This window comes from Bombus fervidus, chromosome 19 (assembly GCF_041682495.2).
Source record: "Bombus fervidus isolate BK054 chromosome 19, iyBomFerv1, whole genome shotgun sequence".
NCBI lineage: Eukaryota > Metazoa > Arthropoda > Insecta > Hymenoptera > Apidae > Bombus > Bombus fervidus.
This window is the reverse complement of record NC_091535.2, coordinates 988,025-1,005,292: the sequence shown is the minus strand read 5'-3', so window position 1 is coordinate 1,005,292 and position 17,268 is coordinate 988,025. Positions and strand designations below refer to the sequence as shown.

The 17,268-nt window shown below is 45.5% G+C and overlaps 1 protein-coding gene across 4 annotated transcripts in view; it reads right to left on the bottom strand.

Moving 5' to 3' along the window:
* The window catches only part of LOC139996920 (uncharacterized), a 268,251-nt gene that overhangs the window by 131,767 nt on the left and 119,216 nt on the right, over positions 1-17,268 (bottom strand). For all 4 annotated transcript variants that reach the window (XR_011802448.1, XM_072021458.1, XM_072021459.1 and 1 more), the window contains one exon: positions 1,655-1,812. Coding sequence is in view for 3 of the 4 variants with exons in the window: in XM_072021458.1 (XP_071877559.1) it covers positions 1,655-1,742 (88 nt within the window). In the remaining variant the exon portion in view is untranslated. The remainder of the gene's footprint in view (positions 1-1,654; positions 1,813-17,268) is intronic.

Sequence of the window (17,268 nt, the reverse complement as noted above, 5' to 3'; positions counted from 1 at the left end):
ATACAATAAAGAGATCCAACAGAATCAATCTGAATTGGAGATCCTTCTAAGCGAAGAGGAGATCCAAACATGACCGAATTTGTCTCCGGGCAGAAACGGGCATTCGTGATGCTAGAAAACGTATCTCACCCTCGCATCGAAAGCTGACACCGACAAAGAGAGAGAGAGAGAGAGAGAAGAGAGAGAAGAGAGAGAAGGAAAACAATGAGGTTTACATCGAGAGGGAGGTGGCAGAAATTCCCGGTTGCTTGGTCGCGAGAGAAGCCGTATCTCTTCGGTATCTCTGAAATGCGATGGTGTTTCGCGCGTAGTTCTCCACACATACACATATACACAGGTTCATACAGCGGAAGTTGAACGTTCGCCGGAACTACGAGTTCCTCTTTCTACCTCTAACAACTATTTGCTCTCCAGGTGACCTTAATCTAGGAAATGGTCACTAAGAGGTGTTCTCTCTGCGAGAGTAAGCAAAGCGAAACGCGGACAAACGACTGGGGAGACAGAGGATAACACCGGTCACGCGACAGGACGAAGAAGTCAGACAGAGGGGCAGCAGCAAAAGGAAATGGAAAACGAACGAAGAAGGAGCGGATGAAAAGGGATCGCGAACAGCAGAAGACACGGAAACGTTGCACGGAGATGCGTGGAGCACGCGCGCGTTCCGTTAATGTACTTTATCAGGGAGGAGGCACGCGTTGCGCTAGCTTTTCCGAAATAAGGTCGTGTAAATTCAGCAGCAGGTCCGTCCCTCGGTAATTCCGAGAAAGGGCGCCACTTTGCATTAAGGCCGCGCCACCGTTGTCTTGCGAATCGGTTATGAAACGGTTATGCGTCCGCCGGATTCTACTTGGCTTCGCGTAGGCGACAGCGAATTAAAATGTAGCTCGCTTTTACACGTTTCGAGAAATTTTCGTTCGCGGATCTGCGTGGATCATCCACGTTCTAGAAATCTTGCATTTAGGATAGAAATTGGCCGACAAGTCGCGTAGAAATTTTCCTCCGCGACAAAAAGGAAAGAAAAGTCTGTTACGACAGACGGAAGGAGGAAACAGCGCGTAACAACGAAATTCGATGCACAACGGATTCGCTCGATATTTGCACGAGCATTTTAACAACAACAAAAAAGTGACTACAAACGAAATGGTTTTGGAAGGTAAACTTGGATCGTCGTTCTTTCAACAGTCGTGACTTGGTTGCGCGAATATTTATTGCGCGGTAAGAGGTCGTCGCCTAGGGTTAACGCAACAGGAAACGGCAGACGTCCATTATTCTGAGAACTTGGCTCGACAGTCGTCGTCCTTTTGCCTCGCATAATTTAAAAACGAGAGTAACTGGGTCGTCATCCAACAGGTTCTCGATCGTCGTTCCAAGTATCCCGGTTGGACGACGTCGGGATGGTTAAACGCCTAGAATTCGAGCGAGATGAGAACGACGACTGCTTCGTCGAAACGAGGATAGCCGGTCCACGGGGAAACTCGGTCAACGACTTAACCAGATTTACCCGGGAAACTTTCAGAAAATTGGCGAAGGACGCGGGACGTCGGCGACGACGTTCTCGTCGTTGTCGTCGTCGTCGCCATCGTCGTCGTCGTCACCGTCGTCGCCATCGCTGTTGCCTTTCAGGACAAAACATCTTCCAACGGAGTTTTCTTACCTCCTTGTCGGGAGCTGAAGGCACCGGTGCTTCCAGCGATGATTAGAAGCAGCAGCGGGCTTAATAAAGCTCTCGAGGAAGGCAGCATCTTTCCTGTACTCCTACCGGCGCCTGCGCGACACAGGGTCCTTTAACCGGCTTCCCTCATCACAGCCTCCCTGGAAAAAGAAAAAAAAGAAAAAAAAAATAGGGGAAGACGAATGATAAGAAATTGTCGACGAAAATTGGTCGGACGACTCGTTGCGTCGTTTAAGCGGATCCGATGTGTATCTATTGAAAAATTAAAACAATAACGATGTAAGGACTTCGCGAAGAGTTAAGACAGAGATAATTCGATGTACCGATAGACGATATCAAGATAACAATTGCTTATGTAATTGCAAATTAGATTAGATATTCCAAATTACCGCTACTATCAGAGTAGATTAAATGATAAATATTTGATACTCTCTAACTCGTCGATCGTGATTATAAAACCATTATCCCTTGATTTTGTTACGAAGCATTGAGCGAAATGTATTTCGGATGGTTCTAAAAGCTGCGATTTCGAAAATGAGATCCTCTTTTATTCAAACACCGATCGACGATACCGTCGACGAATTTATCAAATTTCTGTGTGTTGATTAAATCTTTAAATCTTAAATTGAATAAAATAGAACGCCAGCCAATATCATTCTCGATTTAATTTCATTTCCAAATAGAAGATGCTATCTTTGGTTTATATTGTACGCGTTCTTATCTCGTTGCGCAACCAATCTAAACTATTTCACTCTAATGGGATTGTAATTGTTCTTCGATCAAACCCACGATGATAACTATGTGTCTACAGGTACATAGCCAGCATTTTCCTGGTAATGGAAGCGAGTTATCGAAACAAATTTCAGCGCATTATGCGCCGTGCTTTCTCGACGCCGACAAAGCGAAAGTTAACCCTTTGTGCCGTTCGTCAATTGCAATTATCCGGGCTGCAAGGTGATTACCCGTGTAATTCTTTTTCAGCCGGCAATATCCTACGGGCGAGACGGCCAGCTCTGTTTCTTCGCTTTTCGCGCCGATCCGCCGAGTTAATGAGGCCGGAACATTTAATCCGGCGTTCATTAAGGCGTCAAAATTTGTTATCTTGGTCGCGCTACAGAATAAAGCATTCCGCTTTCACCTGCGTATCGTTGGATGAACCCGACGATCGTTGCCAATAAATGGCCAACGAACGCCACCAATATACTTCTCGTTTCTTCATGAAATATCAAAAAGCCCGTTCTCTCCGCCGATCGATGAATCGTTTCGTCTCTTTGAACGCGGACGATTCATTGCATAGACTTTCACCGGTGTTATCTGTCATAGAACTTCCCTGTCTCCCCAACACACCCCGAAAAAAATTGAAGGAATGTCGTATAGAAGTTAGGGGGAAGGGGGGTTAGGTCTAATTACTCTAACTAACTCCAATTAACGATTCTATTTTCCTTTTACTTACAAAGAAAGATATATATATATATATATATGTGCATTTACTGCGTCATACGAAAACAAGGAGAAAAACATCGTAGATAGATTTTTGTTAATTTTCTTATTTTAATATCGTGATCTTCGTATGGAACGAACGACGATTGATTAATAGAAAGTTGCAATATTTGCTCGAATTTAATAGACGTAATTTTAATTTCTTTTTCGACAATTAGACGACAATTAGACGACAATTAGAATACTCTATCGTACAGAAGCACGTGATTTATGTAAAATTAGAAAAATCTATGGATCATCATCGCGATACGATATAATACAGCGACGATAAATTGATCACGTTGAAGTTGGAAATGGTGCAATAATAAAATATAACGTTCTTACGATATGACATAAAAATTCACGCTCCGCTCGAGCGTTCGCCGTTCGTTCTCTTTCCTTTCTGCGCCTGTTAACTCTTGCTAGACGACCGATTCGCCACGCGGTGATTTGCATATTAATTAAATAGTAATTAACTCGGAATATTCGTTGGTTGTTTGTTATATTTCGACGACGAGTAATCGTCTGTTGCAATTTCTCCGTTATTATCGTCATTCGAATTAAAATATAATAAAGTTCTGTTTCGATCAACGATTGCGATCGTTTATTTCGCGTAATGAACATTACTCCATAAATTACGTAGCATTTCACGCAAATTTCAATGGCAAACCGTTCTCGCAATCCTGAATACCATTTCTGGCGATTCTCCACAACGATACCGTGCAGATTTTTCACCGGTTACCTTTCCCTTGTATTCGTCACGGCCTCGACCTGCCTCGATCTTGGTCGGGGATCGGGTATTTTTAACTCGTCATTAGGGGTCATTAAGCTCCAGCAACGGGGAGGAACGTCGACAGTGACCCTCCGAGCCAATTGCGGCTTCGTCGCTGTTAAAATTAAAATGTCGACCTTAACGACGCCAGTTACGAAGGAGGTAAGCTTGCGTGTCTGTTATTAAAAGACTACGTGAAAAGGAAATTCGTAAAAGTAAATCAAAACCATAAGTGCGTGAAACCGACAATAGGAATAAATGCCATGTACTTGGTATGGTAAAATTTACTCTATTAGTCCGGACATTAGATATCGATGTAGCGATAGCATCGGAAGTTTAGAAACCTCTCCGATGGAATTTAGGAATTTTCTACTTGATCTTTTCGGACGACGAATAACGGGGTTTTACATCGAGCAAACTTTTCACGATCGACTACTATGGTGGACATTGATAAACATGGCCCACTCACGTTGTAACGTAACTCCGTGCTAGACAACGCTCGAAACTTGCTCGTGTGTTCAAACTTATCGTTTGAAAATGGAGAAGAAAACGGTCCACGATCGGCTGACCCTAATTTCGCGAGCGACTCGTCGTCCCTCCATCGACGAACCCGCTGTACCGCCTGGAGAAACCAGGTCCATCGGTAATCTCGAGTCCACGAGACGGATCAAGCGTCGTCGGGCGTCGTCGGGCGTCGTCGGTGTTTGCTCCAACTTATTTATTTTTCCGCGGAAGACAGAGCTTGGCCGGGAAGCGTAGCTCGACACTGCAGAAAGCGGAAAGAGAAGAAGAGAGTTGGCCCCGAGGGCGCGTTGGATTTCCATTATGCTAAACCGCAAATGGAGTCCTGCGATCGAGTGTCTCTCTGTGCCACCCCTGGAGGCGCACAAAGCCGCTGGAATAAGGCTCCTAAGGTGTAATGTTACCGAGAAATTAAATTCTCTCGTTCTCTGCGACCGCCTTCACCACCGACTCACCCCATCGTCCGATTCCTGCCTCTCTTTTTCGTTGCCTCTTGCTACAGGCTGTTTCACGGACCGTCCAGGGATTCCTCGAGCCAAAACACTGTTTTTCCAACCGGCCCTTTCTCCGTTTCCTCTTACTCGTTGCTGGTCGTAAATACAATCGAAAAAGGCCGTCGGTCCTTCGTCTACGTATATCGAATCACTTGCGCGTATAAGAAAGAAAAGCGCTACACAGAAACTGGGAGAAATGTTCGATCGATCGTAATGGATTATCAATCTCACCTGCATTTTCGACTGTACATTAATTATTGGATGGCCACAGCTACTGATCGTGTCACGTGACAACAAATGGAGCAAGCGCATACAGTAAAATTTCGTTCGTACGAATCTGTCAAGCGATAAATACTACCTATAATTCTTTTCATCTGATACATAGATCGCGGATTTTTATGAAAATTTACATTTTTATGCAAACAAGCGAAGATATGGAATCCGAATAGAGATTCGCCTCGTTCCTTGGATATCGTTACGAACGAATACCTTACTTCGAAAATGTTGCATACGTTAGTAGATTATATGCAATCTACGCACGTATTGCACGTGTCAATTTTCCACAAGCGCATAAACATTCGTTGGCTAACGATAGTAGTTGACGTTCATTCGGATAAACGAACCCGGTTAAGTAAGAATTCATTTAATAGGATATATAATAAGTAAAATTTTGCTTGAAAACAAATTAACTTCTTATAAACGCCAGTCCCCCTAGCCTTCTTTCCAATTATAGCATAATGTCTACGAGTAATGGAGAGCGAATTCGAGGGTCGAAAATCATCTTAGAAAAATATCCCTTTCTGTAAACTATCTAACAGCGAACCTGCAAACAGTACCAGTCTTATTGAACGAGCTGTACGTTGCTCTCTTCCTCCGGCTTTCTTGTCACGGCGCAAATGAACCCGCAGCACCGTGTCGCCGGCGTGCGCCGCTATCTGCACACGTATGCGAACAAAAGGATTCGCCTGACATTTGAGCTTTTTGCCGAGGAGCACGTCCTCGACGATGATTTTCTCAGGTTTTCTTCGCGCGAGCCAGGCCTGCCAGTCGTCACGGTGAATTACGGTGAAGAGCTCCTGGTGAATTTTGATCGCAGCCAAAGACGCTCGAGACTTCGGTGCTCCCTTGGCGACGCTCGTCTCGCCGGAAACGATTTCTTCGTCGAATCATCCGTCGTCGATCGACCAAAAGTAGAGCGTCTAGGTTTCCCTCGCGACACGGACCTCGGCTGCGAGTGACAAACGCGTTTCAAAGCTCAGGCGGTGTCGAAATTCACAGCAGCTTTTCGTCTCTTTGTTCCGCGCGATTCTACGTCGATTGGACGTCGACGAACGATGAAAGGTCGACGAGGTGGCGACCGTGGACGAACTAACTGCGCGCTTTTATCGAGGCGTCAGCCCTATCGCGGACAGTCTCGAGGAAGGTTTTCGAACTTCTCCGAAGCGAAATGCAGCGGAAATGCGAGATACCAGTCGAGACGCGGACGAAGACATCGATTCGAACCATGATTCTAGCACAGTTCTTCCAAAACTTTACAAAGTATAAATATTGAATCTCTGTTAGCAACTGCAAACTTTGCGCGCAAGTTAATTTTACCGACTATCAAATGGAAAATATATGGGCGCTTCTTTCCTCGCGTTAAGACCAGATATTAATTAATTTTTTCCTTTAAGTCTGATTTTCGAGTATTCGCTCCTTTCATTATATCTTTTCGAGTCACGAAAGTGTGTCGGTACGGTGTAGAAGTTATAATTTACTGAATTATGAAGTGGAAAAAACGGTACTTGTGAGCATTTAAGTACTTGATTAAATCCAAATTCTCGAGATCTTCGCTTACACCGCTACGCGATTTTTAACCCATCGCATAAGGATCTATACCGCAGCACGATAGTATCGCGTTGCTGACACAATACGACATAGAAAATGGTAATTTTCCTCGCAAAATGTATCAATCCGGTATTTGCATCGGGGAAAGACGACGAACGGACGTCTCGATTAAGGTATTATTCCGAGGCCAAGGAATCAAAGACGGAGCTCGCGGAATTGTAAGACGATCTCGTTTGGCGAGAGAAGGACGCGGTGTTGATGGAGGTCGAACAAAGAAAATTCTCGAATAACTTTGGAAAACCGTGGAGTTCGAAGCGTCGCCACGGAACACGCCGGACTCATTACCATCCATCGTATTTCAACAGAGATTTTTTCCCCGTCGTCGACGTTTCCGTGCCGTGAACGAACGGCGAAAATTAAGGTACGCCTTTCATCGCAATACTGCGAACGCGGCACGAACGAGATTAGAGCGGCCTCGGGGCGTATCTCGTCTTTCGAATTAGCGCGAAACTCATCTCGCTTGTATCTGTCGGAAACGAGAGGAACGACCAACCAGCGAAAGGAAAGAACGAATCGTAGGGGCGAATGGAGCCCAACCGCGAACGTGGATTATTAAAAGTTGCCTGTTTTTCGTTATCACGAGATCTCTCTTATCGGTCTAAAGACTAGAGGAACGAACAGAGTTCGTATATTCCGTTGGATTTTCTTTCAATTAGTTGTTACGGCGAATTTAGGACTCTACTACGCTTTAGATGTGAATTACGGATTCATCGATAGCGAAAGGCGTTGACAACGAATCTTCATTTTTGAAGATAGAACGTTAGATAAAATCAATGATGATGATGATCATCGATGCATATCTAAAGTACTATTTTATGGTAATAAAATTTTCATCCATTGTCGTGACAAATTGTCACGAAAGAAGGAAACAATTATCAATCTGATGTACCAGCCCCGGGAACAGCAACGTGTAAAATAGATGGAAAGAGGAGCGGCAAAAGGAGGAACAGCATCGAACAATGCCGTTTAATTTCCGAAAAAATGTCCGCGCTATGCAAGTTATGAGCGGCCCATCCTATCCTGGGTGACGGGGAATTTATCAAACGAGATTGTCGAGTCGAAACTCTACGCGTATTCTGCTCGCAAGAAGGTGAAAAGAGGACGAAGAGGAGGAAGGGAAAGAAGGGGATGGTGGAAAATAGAGACGAAGGTGATCGTAGAGAAACGGACAACGAGAACGAGGAATGCTCGGCCGCAAACAATGGAATTCTACTTGGTGAAAAATTTTCCAGCGTGTCGCTGCTCGGTGATCCTGTCAAATTACACCCCCGACCCGACACCCCTTGCCCCGCATCCCGCGCCCCATCCATGGTTCCCGGTGTTCCCGTCATATTTCGTAATATCGCGGAATCTCGAGGTGGGCCAGTCGCCGAGCTGGCAGGATACCGGTGGCTCGGTAAATCGTTTTCGAATGGAAAGGAAAACTGGTTACACTGTGGAAAGGAGTGGGAAATGGAAGACGCACCTCTAGCCAGGCCAAGTGAAATGTAATGTCGAATGGCGGAGCGAAGTAGGAAATAGAGCGGGTGGCCTCGAACAGCACACGGAAAACACCGTAGAAAAATCATGAGTTACGGATTGCGAAAACAGTCGGACGGATGGAGTAATGGCGCGTTATCGCGAAGATAACGAGTTCCGATGTTCCAGGTGTTAACGTTTAACGTGTTTCCTATCAATGATAACGCTTATGATTAATTTAGACGTAAATTTATCGATTCTATCGGTATATAACAAGTCCTGTCTACATTACGACTTAAACAATTGTAAAATATAAAGATGAATTTATCGTGTTTAGTAACGAGTGACGTATTGCTTTATTATTATACACTTTAATTTCTTTCTCAGAAGTCTTTCTTACTTTGAGATTCGTTATTACATTTCTATACCATTTCTATACCATTTCGAAGCGTTACTTGGAATATTTCCGATCGTTGACTATAATTTGTCAGCCGAAAAGATTCTATTTGACTTTATTCTTACGAACGATCTTATTTCGTATTATCTTACGAAACGATCTGATTATAACAGACGTGATTGATATACGAAAGGGGAACAAATTTCAAGGCAGTCGTACTAAAATTTCAGACAGTTGTGATAGAAGTATATTGTATTAATAAATACGCGATGAGACAAGACAGGAAACGAAACACGATTTTTAGTAGATATTTTGTTTCAATCCATTATGGTAACGATTTTACCCTAATATTTATTAGATTATTTTATCAGATTATGTGTAAACCAATAAGAAACTAACAAACGCCGAATACAAGAATCAAACCATTGATTATTCTTCAAGCTTCTTAAGACATTGCGAAAACTAACCGAATAAATCACGATTACAGTCTCGATCGAAGCCAGTGGAATAAGAAGAAGCAGCAATTGTATAAAAGCCGTAGATATGAAGTTCCTGCGGCATCGATTTCTCGTCGGAAAGGAGAAAACGCGGTTCTCGGAAGATTCGGTAAGAAGCGGGAGACGAGAAGCAAAAAGCTGATGTAAGAAAGAGTATGTTGGAAGAGGAACGCCTGGCCGAGGAACAATGCGGCCACGCTACGGGGGGAGCGATCGTTTCTACGGATTCGCGACTAGGAACACGCGTCGAAGAGACTTCTTTTGTTCCGACTGGCAAACGTACCGGGGGCCCGGAGATCGGCCATTTGCCAAACGAGATCGAAGATTTGCACCGTTGCGCTGGTTCGTCGATTATTATCGTCAACGCGTACAGATGACGACGGAGAAAAAAGGACAACGAAAGTGAGGCGCCAGTGGTTTTCTTCGACGCGGAGAACGATCGCGATCTTTCCTTTTCCACGGGGAAACCCGAAACCAAGACAACGTATATTACGAACAAGGCAACAGCGGCATCTTCTTGCTGGTTAACTGCCACCACAGTCAATGTACAACAAGCAGGGTTTCTATGCATTTATGCGGAATTTAGCACAGAATGGACACAACGTATGAAAATATAAAGAAATATCGAATTCCATTTTCTTTCTTCTATTAGAACGCTTAGAACGCAGTCGGTACAATTGATTCTTAACGATTTACACAAAACGTGATGCTCAACTTTCTTTCTTTCTTTATCGAAGGAACAATTACTCTCGATACGAACGACTATCGATATCGTTTTTTAGTTAACTAGCGAGTGGATCGTCATGCATGTATTTAACGAGTACAGAGTAAAATTGGAAACCGTATTATCGAGTCGACGTCTCGCGAATTCGTTTAATCGCGAATGCGCGAGTAAAGACGAAATCAGCGAAGATCCGATGCTCGTTGGGATGTGCATAAATCGAATTACCATGGAGACGCTAGCCTGGAAAAGGGTTCCGTCCTAGTCCCTGATATCTGCCACCAATTATCGCATCCCTCGTTCTCGGTAGCAATTAACATACCTCTTTGTTGTCTTTCCCAAAATTACCGGAATTTGAGGAGGACGAAGATGGTAGGGGAGCAACGCGACGGAGGAACAACGAAGCCGAATTCACGACAATTTGCCACACGCATCGAGAGTCAAACTCCCTTCAACGCTTTCCGTGACTCCAGCATCCACCACCCCCCGCCCCTTAAGATTCCTCGAATTGAATCGACGCGGTAACCGGTGTAACGCCAACAATATCATCCCCTCGCTCGTCCCAGCCGCATCCTCCTTCTCTCGTCCCTCTTACTCTCATCTTCGTCATCGTCTTCCTTGTCGTCGTCGTCGTCGTCGTCGTCCTCGTCGTCCTCGTCGTCCTCGTCGTCGTCGCCGTCGTCGTCTTCGTCCTCGTCGTCATCGTAGTCGTCGTAGTCGTCGTAGTCGTGGCTTACACAATTCCGTGTGCCGCGTGGAGCCAATTACAACGTAAGAAACGTTAACTTAGTTTGTCAAGCAGTTAACACGGGAGAGCTCCTTCCAGGGACGAGGGTGCTTGCGCGCCGATAGCGCCGCCACCAGCTGAAGAGATAACTAGTTTGAGCCCGAGCCAACCCTGTTCCATCTCCTATGTGTTCGCCACCCACGCAGGTATCCGACACTTCCCCTTTTTTACTTCGTTTCTTTCGTTGAAACATACGATCATCCATCCATAAAATATTCAGAGCGATTATTAATTTTACGAATGACCTTTCTTCTATTTAGAATTTAAGTTTCAACTAATTTCGTTGCAACTAATCGTATATTATGTCTGACCGTAGTTACGAAAGAAGCAAGTAAGCTAACGTAATTATCGTTTGAAAATTACACGGTGCAATTCGTTTCGATCTCTTTGTTATCTGAATCGTGTCTCTTGGATATTTGGCTTAGGAAGATAGAAGAGACGTCTGTATACGCTTGCGTAGCCACGAAGCCGAGTCCGCGTAGCTGCGTTCGAGGAGTCGACGGAGTGCTTCGGCAGCCTGAAATTCCAGGACCGACTGTTCAGGTTCCAACAGTTCGGCGCGAAACCGAACCCCGCCGCACGCGTATCTCGGATATTTGAGTGCGTGTGTGTGCCACGGCAGTTAGGAATTCCGCATGCACGAACGTCGAGGAAAGAGAGAGGGCGGCGCGCGGCGGGGCTGAGAGGAGCACGATTATTGCTCGTCAAGTTCGAGATCGAGTGCAGTAACCGGGGACTAGGCAAGACGTTTAGGATCATTATTTATCCTCGCGCGGAATAATTTCGCGGCGCTACAGCCTGCCTCCCGTCCGACGGAAGTTCGTTGACCTATCGGAATTCCTGACATCTGCCGTCAACGGGCATTTTCATTAGCGCTGTTAATTAAAGGAGACGCGAGTTCTGTCTCTTGTCCCCGGCAGCGAATATTTTCGCGCTGGCCGGCCCATTAAAGCGGGCTCGCGTTCTCCGGCAAAAATTCAATACGCGCGGTATTTCCACGCGTTTATAAATTTCTCATTATTTCCGATTCGTCTTCCGTTCGAACGACGTCGATGAAAATATCGTGCGCGAAAACAAGAAAAGAGCCAGAGACAAGGTTAAAATATATTAATGCGAATTTTCGTTATACCATTACAACAACGCCGTATCTCGTCGAAGATGCAACAGCTAAAAGATATACCTAGGAATCCCGTATTATCTGGTCACTCGGTTGGCGACACGCCAATAAAAGCGTCGTAAACTGTAAGCTGCGGAAATGAAGCACGCGAATTGCTAACAGACTACGACTACCAACTACGATTTGGAAAATTCCGTTCTATCTTGGTTTCTTTCCAAACCAACCAATCGTCCATTCTCAATTAATATCGTCGCCTTTGAAAATCGTTAAAATCACGTTGGTAATGGCGAATCAGGGAATGTACCCTTAGCACGCGCTCGGTGCAGCTATTCGAAAAAGAATCCAAGTTGAATTTGAATCGACGAAGCTTCAAGCAGCGAGAGAAACGAGAAGGCGAGGGCAATTCCACGAGGCAGCCAATTACGTTTCAAGGAATTGCGTTTTGCCGCGAGTTACGAGCTCTCGGTGGCGCGTCGACCGGAGGTGGGGCTCCGGGAGGTGGAAGACGTGGTTCGAGCGACGGAATGATCTCGGTCGCAAACTTATTCGAGTTATAACAGTTGCGAGCCACCTTGGGCATCGTAGCTTGGGACTCGAGGCGCGGCACAGGGTCCCCAGCTCGTGACACGGGAGTTGCCGCGTTACACGGGGTGTCTTAAAGTGCACAGGGACTACGAAACATCGAGCGAGTTTCCCCGGTGTCGTGTTACGCCGACATACCTCCGACGTATCACCTTTTGAGCACGCACCTGCACTAACTAGTGAATCTGCTTTCAATTAGCTATGCCGGTGATATGGGTTACGCCGTGCCGCGCCGTGCCGCGCCGTGTCGCGCCGGGCCACGTCGACGGTCGTAATGCCCTCGCTTCCTAATGAACTGCAGCCTGTTTCCTCTAGTCGTTCGCTGTTTTACGCGTCTCCTGAGTTTCGACTCACGCTGTTCAAACATTCGTCGAATTAAAAGCGAATTGCTTCGCCGATTACGATTCTTGCGTGCCGGATTACTTCCATTTCGAACTACTAGTTCGTTTTCATTGCGACATCAATACTGCACGAAGTGAGAAAATGACTAGGCAAAGGAATATCATTTTTATCGATTATTCCTGATAAATCTGTACGAGACTGTCCGTAAAGTTTCTTCCGTTTTATACGGAAATAATGGATGCACAACACTTTTAGTTTTATATTACTTTAGTGCACTACGTATGATCGTAATAATAGAAATAGAATAAAACGGTTCATACATAATTCAAGAAAATAATATAAAAAGGAAAATACTGTGCATCTATTATTTGCTTATAAAACGAAAGAAGCATTTGGGACAACCTAATAGAAACTACTACGTGTTCCATCGGATGGATAACGGCGCTATCGAGAGAGCATTATCCGCAGATGTTTTTCTAAGAACTTTTTTTGGCAATTACGTCGACGATCTCGGATGAGTCAGCTCGTACTGGCTATTATCGTGAAAAAGTCGTCCAAAGAGCGTATAGAGGAGAATAAAAATGTTGTGCAAGAGTAGACCTCGTTGATTTATTTTAACAAGATTCGATACAATCGTAAAAATAGTCGTAAACGAGTATCGGCTAGAGGTCGGTCTCGCGTCTACGAACGAAGTTGAACGTATGGCTATTCTGCTCGCGCTGTCATGTTAACTATATTCTCGCCTTTACATAGTACACGTTTCGAACGCGAATGAAACCTTTCAACCGAAGAATGCTTCTGAAAATGCTACCTAGGCGATTGATCGGGCAACGTGTCGTCAATGACTTCTAACTGTTCAATCTGCTGTCTTCGAATTGACGAAAATACGATCGGTTAAGCGATTAATCGAATATCCGAGAATCTAGTGTATTTGGTTGTTTTGGCCCGTTCGTAGATTCGATGATTCAGAACACGCATCCGTCGAAACCGTAAACTTAATCGTTAGAGTCGATTAATCGGCTCAATCGATAAACGAAGAAAACGCTTCGAAAGAAGAAGGTGGGGAAAAAAGGAGAAATAGCTTCGAGAAAGAGCAAAGCGATGACAGTAATTTTCTAAGAAAATACCGAGAAACCGCGGCAGAGTATGATACACGCGTGCAAATACTTTTTTATCGATACATTTATATTCATAGCCCGTGAGGTTTCTTGTAGTCTGGAAAGAGGAGGGGTCGGGGGCGATAGCGAAGATGAGAGACAGTGAAACAAAAGCAAGTCTCGAAGAGAAGAGAGGGAGAGAGCGAGGGAGAGAGCGAGGGAGAGAGCGAGAGAAAGGATAGACGCAGAGCTAACAAGTCGAAGTAGCGAAGGGTGGTCAGGGGTTGGTGGTGGCGGCGGTGTGGCGATGGTGGAAGGAGACGAACGAAGTCGTGCTAAGCAACTTAGATTAGTTGAATCGACTGGCCTCTGCTGGCGAACCGCCAGGCCAAATTGTCAAGAGAATTGCTCTCCAGTCTTGCCGCTACACCGCGCGCCGCCATTCCTCACCATCGTTTTCTTCCCCCTTTTCTGCCGATGTGCTCTCTCGTGCGCGGTAAAACAAAACGAATAACCGTGAAAGCCCGTCGTTCGCGTAGACCCCGAAGAAACTCGACCAAATATCCCGCGTCGCTGTTCCCCGATAAATACAATTTCTACATATTTTTGTCAATTTCTATCTTATCTGTACGACGAATCACTTGAAACTGCCATTACATAGCACTTTTATATATCCCCGGTCACTTTGATTCGCAAACTCGATACCGAATACGCGAACGAATAAATTTAAAAAACGGCAACGAAATCGATCGGTTAATCCGATTAGATCGTCGCCGAATCCCGCGATTCGAAAAGTTGGATACAATAAACGATCAAAATGGTCCCTGGCGTGTCCTGCATCTACGGTGAAAATAATTGTTCGAGGACGTTCCAAGTTGACCGAGAGAGTACGTGTTACTGCACGTCGGGGGCGGTTTTATCTCGATCCTTTATTTCGTACGCGGCCGATCGAACCTGTATAGCTGCTGGCACGCGGTCTCGTTTTATTGGATTCCGTGCAAGGGCGGCGCCGTTTTTCCAGGTTACCGGCCGATGGAGAAGCAGTCGCGTCCTCATCTATCATCTGCCTGCACCCCGGCGCCGAAGTCATTTAACAAACGTCTCCGTCAGATTCCATATTGCGGGCTACGCGGCGGCCGCCGTTTTCCTTCTTTTCGAACCGTTCGATCGTTCGAACCGCTTTTCCGTCCCTTTCCTCCACCGCCCCTAGTCACTCTCATCGAATCCCGGCTGTCGCGGATTTTCATTCTCTCTTGTGACTTTCCGCCAGTTACGTGCGTAGAAAAGAGACGATGCCTGGCCATGACTGCGTAATTTCCTACGTTCCAACGATTCCCTTGCGGTTTTACGTCATCGAACGACCAGGTAGTATAGCACGGATTTCGTTAAGTACAGATTCCCATAAATCGCTATGGATTTACGTATCCGCTCTGTATAAGCGCCAAGTCGGAAAAGTAGACGCCACTTGACTCGTAATTGGTTACTTGTAAAATTGTATCACCGTTCGAGCCTCTCAGAAAATAAAATAATCCATCTTTTGCCTATTTCTCAGTTTCGTTACATTCGCAAGTTCGTTTATTCTAACAAGACGACACAAACGATAAGCAGATTCGAAGATTAAAAAGACAATGTTCGTGACTTTTCATCATTTTTCTCTACGTTTCAATTTATGGAATCGATCGATGTGGCTTTTGAACAACTTATTCGACAACTTATTATTATTCCTATTACTTTGTTATTATTCTCCGGCACGAAGTAAAATATCGAACATCGATTTAATAAATTCCGTTTCTGCTTCTAATCGAACGTTTCGCCTCTAATTTTCCAAGACCTTTGTTTCCTACCTCTTACGTATACCTTTCCTTCGCGCCCTTGTCCGTGCTACGATCGTTCATCTGTGGGACAAAAAATGGCAAGGGCACGAACTTCCCAGTAACAAACAGCAAGGGGACTCCTGTAATTTCCCGCGGCCCGATATCTTTATTACCCGGCTGGGGATAAATCAACGGTTATCGCGGTCGGCGAGGCGACATTTACACCAAAAATCAAGATGGAAACTCTTCTGGAGGATAGGCAACGCGAAAATTACTCCAACCTGATAAATGCCCGGCCGGCGGCGAGTGATCGATAACAAAAACTACTCGACAAGCTGTTAATCCGAAGGACGATTCTCGTATCTCGTCGCGCTAACAAATCACGACCTCCCCCGCCTTTTGTCCGTTCTTCGCCAACAACGACAATGTAGATATTGCACGGCGATCGTGTCACGGGACGAAGCTTTCGGCGAAAGCGAATTGCGGCTTTGTCGCGAAACTCAAATCCTTACAATAATTGGGAGAAACGGAGTTCGCTCGCTTCAAACTCCACGTTGCCTTCGTTCGCCGAACGTACACTTCGGAAATTGTGCCACTCTAATCCGACGTGAAACCAATGTGAATACATACGTACGTACCATATCCTTCTACCAAAGAGAGCACCGCGTCTTTGAATCCTCCACGAGTATGCGATTTTTCGAACGAAATGCAACCAAGTGCAGTTTGCTGTAGCGATATTCATTTTCCGACTGTTAAATTTGGAGACGAGCAGGAAAACGCGACCCTTCGCGTTTGACGCGTTTGCAAATCCCATTAACGTGCTCGAAAAGGAAAAGGGATCGCGGAAGCTTCTCCTTATCTCCGGCTAGTCTGTCCCGTTGTCAATTACCCGGATCTCGTAACGACCGACAGACAGAGCGGGGAGTTTACGTCGCAATTGGAATCGCGTTTCCAGCGGGGACACAAATTTTCCGAAGGAGCAGCAGAAGCACCCTTTTGTCAACGCGAGAAATTGAATCTCCTCGCGGAAATCACGTTCGAGAGAAAATATGTATAAAAGAAGAGCGAACGGCGGCCGTCCCGCTAAAAATGTCCGAAATCTATCTTGTCGGCGAGCCATCCTGCAGCGATATTAAACATGATTTAGCACGCACCAGTGGATCCTGCTATTCAACCCTATATCGAAACCCGTTTCCATTGACACTTCGACTTTATCAAGGCGCAACTGTTACCCCAGTCATATTTTCCGACCGTTTATCACCGAACTCGCTCAAACTCCTCGTTGTATCGTTTCTCGAGAGAATCGAACGGCGATACGAGACGCGTTTCATCCGGCGAACTCCGAACGAGGCCCGTTCTTGTAGCAAATGTCTAGAAAAAACGTTCATTCCCACGATCCATTTTCCCAAAAACCTCCTCCCGTTTCCGTTGGCTTTCTCTCGGCGAGTCATCGACAAATGCATCGGCGCCGTGGTTTCGACCAGTTGCCAGCAGGAAACTGATACGAAACGTCCAAGACCGATGGACGCTGTCTCGAACTGGTTTATCGCCGCTCGAAATCCTTATCTGTCCGGAGGGTAATCTCGGGGAATCCCTTTTGCGCGTTGTTATCTCGTTTCGAGACCGCAGC